Raw genomic sequence first — 9034 nt, 5'->3', positions numbered from 1 at the left:
GGAGGGCACGGGCCAGGGGAGGGCTGCCGCCCTTTCTGTGCCTCGACCCTGGGCCTCCACTGCGTGGTCTGACTCCCCCCTGAAGGGACGACATCGGGTCCCCTGGCCAGCAGTGTGGACAGCATGGCTGCTCTGTGTAACCTTGTGATGGGAAGGAGGTGGCTGTGCGCACTGACACGGAGGCCAGGGGTGCCGGAGCTGGAACCCCCCAGCCCGTCTCCAACGCCTCACTGCTGTCAGGCCCTTCAGGTCCCGCCCTGCCCTGAGGATACAAGACACTGGCTGCCCCTAGCCGGCTCTCCTCCCAGCTGCCGGCTTTGGCACCACCTCCAGGGAGACATCAGGAAGGGCTTAATGGGAAAGGAGAGAACCGGGGAGAGGAGGAGGGAGGGTGGAGGAGGGAGGAGGGAGGGGGAGGAGGGAGGAGGGAGGGGGAGGGAGGAGGGAGGCGGGGAGGGAGGGGAAGGGGAGGGGGGAAAGACAAAGAGAGGGCCCGGGCGCCGAGGGAGGAGCGTGACCTCAGTGCTGGGAGGCCTCTGCCCGTCAGGCTGAGGGCAGGCGGGCGGGGCAGCGCCCCAGGCTGAAGAAGTCCCTTTCTCTCCCTCTCCTCTCTGGCTGCTGCGGTGGGGGACCTGGGGCCTCATTGGCCGGCCGGGCGCCATCCTCGGCATAAATTGGAGTCTGGGCTCTTGCTGGGACTGCCTGCTGCCCACAGCCCCGCTGCCCGCCCTCCTGCCGCTCTCGCTGGGTGAGTACCGCGCTCACCCCTGTGCCCGAGCCTGGAGACGCCCGGGCTTCTTTCCCCGGCCCAGAAACCGGCGGCACCCCAAGAGAGAGGCCCGAGTCTGCCGTCTAGGCCTGGGCACCACGAGTCCGGAAAGTTTCCCCTCCAGGTTCCCAGGGCTCCTGGGCCGGCGGCATGAGAGTGGTGTAGCCGGGGAGGCCGCCGGTGTCGCTGACCTGGCCATGAGGTCCTCCTGCCGGGCTGGAACCTGCCAGCACGCTGGGTCCCTGCAGACGCGTTTTGGAATCCAGCTGTGACCCGACACGGCTTCACTGTCCAGGACAGGGTCCCGCCAGCAGGGAGGGGAGCACGAGGGAGGTTCGGGGCTGTCCTGCGGTCCCTTCCCCGGGCAGGCACGCCGCTGGGCGTCGGGGACGGCAGGGCCAGTGTGTGGCGCTCTCCCTTCTCTCAGGTGATGGAAACCCCGAGCCCAGCTGCCGCCCGGGGCAGGGCTCTCTGGGCTCTCCTCCTGGCCGTGCTTGGCTCCGCTGCCGGCCAGCCGCTGGGAGGTGAGTCTGCCTGTACGGCCCGGCCCCTGGCCACGTACAGCATCACCTTCACGGGCAAGTGGAGCCAGACGGCCTTCCCCAAGCAGTACCCTCTGTTCCGGCCCCCGGCGCAGTGGTCTTCCCTGCTGGGTGAGTGCAGCTCTGCGCCCGCTCTCGCGCATCCGCAGCGCCTTGTCCCCCAAGAGCTGACAGCCATGACAGCAGCACCGCCCCACACAGACTGGAGGGCACTTGCATCCAGGTCACTTGAGCGCGAGAAATATTCGCCAAGTGCCCCCTGTGTGCCGACCGGCCGGCCGGCGACGTCCTGGGCTCTGGGGACGTGGTGGGGCAGGGCGGCCAGAGTCATGGGGAGGGCTGGCTGGACGCTGGTCACACCAGCAAGGTGCCTGGGCAGTGGGAGGCTGCAGGACGTTGCCGTCCACACGTGCCGGGTGAATGCGTCTCCCGGCCTGGCTCGAGGAAGGAGGCCAGCGTCCGCTGGGGGTGGCGGCTCACGCGGCGGTGGTGCCCACAGGGGCAGCGCATAGCTCTGACTACAGCATGTGGAGGAAGAACCAGTATGTCAGCAACGGGCTGAGGGACTTTGCGGAGCGGGGCGAGGCCTGGGCCCTGATGAAGGAGATCGAGGCGGCCGGAGAGAAGCTGCAGAGCGTGCACGGGGTGTTCTCGGCCCCCGCCGTGCCCAGCGGCACCGGGCAGACCGCCACAGAGCTCGAGGCCCACTCCAGGCACTCCCTCGTGAGTGGAGCAGCGGCGGGAGGATGGTGGGGTGCGGGGCCTGGCCGCCGCCTCGCTGAGCGCCCGCCCCCCAGGTGTCCTTCGTGGTGCGCATCGTCCCCAGCCCCGACTGGTTCGTGGGCGTCGACAGTCTGGACCTGTGCGACGGGGACCACTGGCGGGAGCAGGTCGCCATGGACCTCTACCCCTATGACGCCGGGACGGACAGCGGCTTCACATTCTCCTCCCCCAACTTTGCGACAATCCCGCAGGACACAGTGACCGAGGTGAGGGGACAATGGCCCCATGCCCGCGCTGGCTCTGGACCCCTCGGGGAGGCGTGTGAAGACACTGCCCCCCTGGGGTGCCTGGCTCTGTCTCCTGCTTGGAAGACGCCCCTGTGCGTCGTGTCCAGAGAGCAAGGGGTGCGGTCCCTGCCTCTCTGCAGGAGAGGCCCAGCACTTCCCGGTCCTCTTCCCAGGCCGTGGGCCCTGCGCCGCTGTGGGCCAGGGAGAGCGCGGGAAGCCCGCGCCAGGGGTCGAGAGGCTGCACTGGGCTGTGTGTCGCTCAGAGGAGGGCCCAGGTTGGGGTCTGTTTTCCGCACTGCCTTCTGGACCCCCAGGACTGGCTCCCGTGCCTGGGGCCACACACACACGCTCGCTCGCGCAGGTGGGCTTGTGGGTTCTCGGGCTGTGCTGACTCCCTCGTCCTCCCCCAGATAACATCCTCGTCTCCCAGCCACCCGGCAAACTCCTTCTACTACCCGCGCCTGAAGTCCCTGCCTCCCATCGCCAGAGTGACCCTGGTGCAGCTCCGGCAGAGCCCCAGGGCCTTGGTCCCGCCCGCCCCCGACCTGGTCGGCAGGGGCAACGAGATCACAGACAGCCTCCCGGGTAAGCCCGGTTCCCAGCCCTTGCAGGCCCACCACTGCACTCCCCGCCCCGAACACACATGCTCCCCGCGCCAAGCGCTCAGGCTGGCTGAGGCCAAGGAAGACGCCCCACTCACATGGGGCCTCACCCAGACGCCACCCGTCAGCGGCCGATGCCGAGCCCCATGCACCAGCTCTTCTCTCACCCTTAGAATGATCCTTAAAAGTGAGTGTCCACCACAGAAACAGAAGAAACAGTAGAAACAGAGAGGACACTCAGGCCAGAAACCGCGCGGAGGGCACGTCTGTGAAGTGGCAGTGACAAGACCTTGATACCCGCCACTTTCCCGAGGCCACACCTCTCGCCCCCGTGCTACCCCATGAGGGGAGCTGGTCCAGGAACCACGCCCCGAGGCTGCCCCACCTGCAGACGCCGTCACAGAGCTGGGAAATGCACCCACTTCTAGGCCAGGCTCCGGCTGCGAGGACAGGTGTCCAGCCAGGGCAAGGCTATGGGGCTCAGACAGCCCCGGGGCACCACGCTCTTCGGGTCATGTGAACCTGCATCTCTGAGCAACTTGAAAACAAGAGTTCAGAGCACTCAGCACAGGACAGCGCGGCCCCAAGAGATGGGATTTGTTGGTTCAGATGGAAGATTTGACTCTTGCACAGCATTTGCCTCTGACAGCCCTTTACGCCGCTGCAGCCCAGAGTGAGCCATGGAAGAGGCCCAACCGTCCCTTCGGGGTGCCCGCGTGTGGCCAGGTCCCGGCTGACGGGGAAGGACGCTTCATTAAGTGGATCCCTCTGTGCCCTCCCCACAAAGGGGACGGTGGGGGGTTCGTAGAGGTGGCGCTGCCCACAGAGGGAGAACCCGTGCGCCAGGGGCTGGGCGAGCAGGGTCCGTTCCCACCCGGTCAGCTTCGAGAGCAGTCAGTGGCTGGAAGATCATAGCAGGCAGCTGAGAACCTCATCAGCCCCGCCCCACTCAGAGCATGATTCACAGGGGCATTCTGCACCCTCCCCCGGGGGACGTGGACCCAGCACAGATGGGGTCCCCTGGGGACCTCACACCACCACCATGCCAGCGCCCCAGACAGTGGAGACTTGGGCGACAGCGCTCGGCTCTCAGGGTAGAAACGTTAACTCGGGCTGTTTACATGGGCTCTAGGAGGCGTGTTCGGTGGCTCCTCCAGCTACTCCAGACCAGGCGACAGAAGCAGCTGTTTGCTCCCACCCTGAAGTCTGGAGACGGTCTCGCACGGGATACCTGGGGTCCCCTTCTGCCACGAAGCGCCTCCTTGCACAGGCGCTGACGTCTCTCTTGTGCTTGTCCAGTTCCAGAAACGCCGCTGGACTGCGAGGTCTCCCTGTGGTCGTCCTGGGGGCTGTGTGGAGGTCCGTGCGGGAAGCTGGGAGCCAGGAGCAGGACTCGCTACGTCCTCGTGCAGCCCGCCAACCACGGGGCGCCCTGCCCCGAGCTGGAAGAGGAGGCAGAGTGTGTCCCTGACAACTGCATCTGAGAGCAGAGCCCTGCAGCCCCTCAACCCCGCAGGGCTGGCCGGGCCTGGTCATTCAGGTCAGGGCCACGCAGCGAGCAGGCCAAGCAGGGGCTTCATCGCCTCTCTGAGATCCACTGCGGCCTGACCCCTCTGCACAGACGTACCGCAGGCGTCTCCTGCAAGCTCCTCTCATTTACCACGGCAGGAGGGTGTCTTCCGTGCAGAGGACTGGCGCATGGCGCCCACGCGGAGGGGCTGAGGGACAGCCATGCGCCCTTGTGGCTGGGAAATGCCTCGGACCTGGTGGCCCAGGCACCGCCGGCACAGGAGCCCCGCACCACGCCCGCTCCTCGGAGCCAGGCTGCCACCCGGCACTGCGCCCGGGTCCACGCAGGTGACACCCCATGAGAGAAAGAAGGGGGGGTGGGCTCGGATCCCTCACCTCAGAGCTGTCTTGTCACTGATCTCTGCACGTGAATAAAGACTGTTTCCTGACATCAGGGGCTGTCCTCTTGTTCCCTGGATGGGCAGAGGGGGCAGACACAGGGCAGCCCTCCCACCCCTGAGTGGGGTCTACCTCCCAACAGAGGGGTCACGCCCCCGATGTCACGGAGAGCACGCAGCAAGCGTCAGAGTAGCATAAGGTGCTCCGTCCGATGCAGCGCACCCAGCGCCCACAGCAGGGAGCTCTGAGGAGCAGCAGCGAGCTGCGGCTGCCCAGGCTCTGCCCAGGCCACTGACCACTAGGCCCCAACCTCGCAGAGGTGCCCTGAGGGCTTCTACTTTATCTGTCTTCACCCTTATCTGAGGTCCGGGGTGGGCAACCTCACCCTGCCAGCATGAACCCTTCCTGCCAGAGGGATACAGGGATGGATCCAGTGGGGTCCCGAGTGCAGGCGGGGCTGGTCTGACAGGGGACCTCTGGAGATGGGGGCGCCTCTCTTGGCTCCTCGGGCAGCTTCCAGACCATTCTACCAACTGCTTGGACTCCTCCCAGTGCCCTGTCCACTGCCCTCCTCACCTCCACCCCCACCTCCCAGTGCCCTGTCCACTGCCCTCACCTCCACCCCCACCTCCCAGTGACCTGTCCACTGCCCTCCTCACCTCCACCCCCACCTCCCAGTGACCTGTCCACTGTCCCCTCACCTCCACCCCCACCTCCCAGTGCCCTGTCCACTTCCCTCCTCACCTCCACCCCCACCTCCCAGTGCCCTGTCCACTGCCCTCACCTCCACCCCCACCTCCCAGTGACCTGTCCACTGCCCTCCTCACCTCCACCCCCACCTCCCAGTGCCCTGTCCACTGCCCTCCTCACCTCCACCCCCACCTCCCAGTGCCCTGTCCACTGCCCTCCTCACCTCCACCCCCACCTCCCAGTGCCCTGTCCACTGCCCTCCTCACCTCCACCCCCACCTCCCAGTGCCCTGTCCACTTCCCTCCTCACCTCCACCCCCACCTCCCAGTGCCCTGTCCACTGCCCTCCTCACCTCCACCCCCACCTCCCAGTGCCCTGTCCACTGCCCTCACCTCCACCCCCACCTCCCAGTGCCCTGTCCACTGCCCTCCTCACCTCTACTCCCACCTCCCAGTGCCCTGTCCACTGCCCTCCTCACCTCCACCCCCACCTCCCAGTGCCCTGTCCACTGCCCTCACCTCCACCCCCACCTCCCAGTGCCCTGTCCACTGCCCTCCTCACCTCCACCCCCACCTCCCAGTGCCCTGTCCACTGCCCTCCTCACCTCCACCCCCACCTCCCAGTGCCCTGTCCACTGCCCTCCTCACCTCCACCCCCACCTCCCAGTGCCCTGTCCACTGCCCTCACCTCCACCCCCACCTCCCAGTGCCCTGTCCACTGCCCTCCTCACCTCCACCCCCACCTCCCAGTGCCCTGTCCACTGCCCTCCTCAGTCAGCTCCTGCTGATTCTTGGACACTTTCCCCTCCATGCGGAGACTCTCCCCCTCCCCATCTCTATTTCCTCAGAGTCACTTCTCCCACTTCTCCTGTCCTCACTCTGAGCGCCAGTCTTGGCCCCAACATGGTCGGCCCTCCCACAGGCCACCACCAGTGGACTGTCCACACCCCCACCAGAAGCACCCTGAGCTGGACCCACCCCGGCACGCCTGCATTGTCAGTGGCCCCCCCGTCGCAGCTCTCCCTTGGTCCCCGTTTGGTCATTCACGCAGCAAACGTGCTCTGTCCTCCTAGAAGACATTCCTCTTGGCTGCCCTTCCCGGCCCCGCCCCTGCGCCTCAGTCTGTTTTGCAGCAGCAGAGCGCCTGGAAGGCATTTCCCTTTCTGATGCTCAGCCCCTCCACACCGGCTACCCCTCTGCTGCTGTCGAGGGCCCTGTGTCCATGCGTCGCTGCACCTGGGGGTCTGCGCTCCTGGCTCGTCTTCCTCGCCCCCTCAGGAACGGGTGGTAGCCCCCCAACGCATCGAGTTCCTTTGGCCCCCAGGTTCCTGCCCTGTCCCCCCAGTGGCTGGGCGAGGCCCCTTCCCTGTCCTCCCTGACACCCATCTCCGCAAGCTCCGCCTCGGACCCCCTCCATCCTCTATTGACACTCACCCCCGGACCCATTTCTCTCCATAACAGCTGTAGCTCCCCAAGGGTCACCTGACCTTTGACCTCGGGGAAGGAGGAGGGAAAGCGGCTGCCTGGGAACATTTATGCCCCAGCGGGGTGGTGGAGCCCGGCTGATACCCTGGACACATGCTGATGCTGGATGTACTGCTAACTGACTGGTAGCTTTTGCTCAGAGGAGGGGGCTTGTCTGTGGAATGTTCTTAGCAGATGTTCTCTGTGGATTTGTGGGCAGGTAATCTTGGGGCACAACTTGGAGACTGTCACAACCCAGCGCTCTCCAGTGAGGGTAGCACCCGCACAGCTCACTGAGAGCCCGTGAGGACCTGGACCCCTAAGGGCGGCCCATCCCCCACGGCTGTACCCACGCCCCGTGTGCTTGGCTCCCCGTGTCTTAGTGACGTACCACATTGGGAAGGCTCCTCGGGAGTCTCACGAGCAGAGACTTTTGGTCGGTCTGCTCACAGACATAACCTGCCCCATAGGCTCCCAGCCAGGGGCTTTGGGGTGAAGGACATGCAGTGGTGACAGCCAGCACAGCACAGCTCGGACACAGCAGAGACGACAATTACTTGCCGAATGAATGAGGCACTCAGTTCACTTCACCTGTTTTGCAGGAGTCCTGATACTGAGCACCTAGAAACACTAGACAAAATGTCCAGCCTTGGTGAACCGGTCAAAGGTAGGGAATTCCCCGAGGCCGCAACAACCAGACCCGCAGGGCACGCGGCGCGTGCAGGAGCCAGACTCCTCGTGTAGCCCCGCTGACCTCTGACGCCTTCCCCTGGGGCATCTGGGCCTCCCCTGGCACAGGAGCAAGCAAACAGCCGGCCCGCCAAGGGCACAGCCACTCTTGCACTGGGCTCTGCACAGAGAAGAAAAAGATTAGCCCTGACATTCCTGACTCACCTGACCGTAAGGTCTGAGATGCCAGTGGAGATCTGAAAACCCCTCAGTAAAAGTTTTGCTTAAAGATTCCTAGACTGGTAACGCCCCCAGGCACCTAGAAGAAACAAGTGTAAATCCCCCTAGGAACCCCACTGTTGACTGGACTCAAAGAACTCCCACAGCAACATGAGCTCACAATCGAAACCCACCAAACACACGAGAGAACCAGCATGACACCCCTAAATCAGAGGACGCGGCAAACTGCAAAATCAGACCCACAAAGCCGCTGATGTGGGGTATCAAGTATAGGATACGATTAAGCGTGCTGACTACGTTATCCAAACCTGAGCTCAAAACTCAGAAGTACACCCTAGAAGCAAGCACATAACAAGGTTATAGGCTGAAACCTGAGTAGACGGACCCAATACTCCAGTCAAACGACAGGGATTGTAGACTGGGGTCACAACACCAGGCTCTCTGCACAAGACTTGTAAAATCCTCTAAGGACTAGAAGGCTGGGGAAAGATCTGTGGTGGAGACCTCTGCAACACCGTGTCCACTTCCCCTCCTTCTGGTGCACGGGGTGGCAGGGTGGGGGTGGGGACGATAAGCGTCATTGTTTGGGTCTGGAACATTTACTGCACATGTGAGATGCTCCAGGCCCTGGAACACAAGGTAACATGGAGGCACCCTCACAGAAGCCACCCGGACAACACACCAAGGATGGATACCCTGGAGAGTGCGCAGGACCTGTGGCCAACAGAGAACAGCCTTTGTCATGGTGAGGCGCTGGGATCGAGGGATGCAGAGGATGAAAGGACACCAGTAAAACATCCTGTGATAGACGGCGCTCTGGCTGCAGAGGAGGGAATGGGACACTCTACTGGTGCTGGTGCTGCTGGTGCTGGTGCTGGTGCTGGTGGTGCTGGTGCTGGTGCTGATGCTGGTGTTGGTGGTGGTGCTGGTGTTGGTGCTGGTGCTGGTGGTGGTCGTAGTGGTGCTGGTGGTGGTGCTGGTGTTGGTGGTGGTACTGGTGCTGGTGGTGGGGCTGGTGGTGGTGGTGCTGGTGCTGGTTGTGGTGCTGGTGCTGGTGGTGGTGCTGGTGTTGGTGCTGGTGCTGGTGTGCTGGTGATGGTGCTGGTGGTGCTGGTGCTGGTGGTGCTGGTGTTGGTGCTGG

General features: G+C 64.3%; 1 protein-coding gene across 2 annotated transcripts; it reads left to right on the top strand.

Moving 5' to 3' along the window:
* The first annotated feature begins 520 nt into the window (after positions 1–520).
* Positions 521–4908, top strand: SPON2 (spondin 2). Of its 2 annotated transcripts, XM_004432206.3 has the most exons (6): positions 521–748; positions 1197–1422; positions 1811–2034; positions 2109–2300; positions 2732–2906; positions 4223–4908. In XM_004432206.3, the coding sequence occupies exons 2-6, from the start codon at positions 1200–1202 to the stop codon at positions 4405–4407; spliced, it is 999 nt and encodes a 332-aa protein (XP_004432263.1). In that variant the 5' UTR covers positions 521–748; positions 1197–1199; the 3' UTR covers positions 4408–4908. The 2 variants fall into 2 exon arrangements, with proteins under 2 accessions (XP_004432263.1, XP_087290899.1); XM_087434773.1 differs by lacking the exon at positions 521–748 and having other exon boundaries at positions 757–1422.
* Positions 4909–9034: the final 4126 nt, after the last annotated feature.

The sequence above is a fragment of the Ceratotherium simum genome, chromosome 8 (genome assembly GCF_057802395.1).
Source record: "Ceratotherium simum simum isolate JZ-2026a chromosome 8, ASM5780239v1, whole genome shotgun sequence".
Lineage (NCBI taxonomy): Eukaryota > Metazoa > Chordata > Mammalia > Perissodactyla > Rhinocerotidae > Ceratotherium > Ceratotherium simum.
Note: the sequence above shows the minus strand (reverse complement) of the source record. Positions and strands in the feature narration are given on the sequence as shown.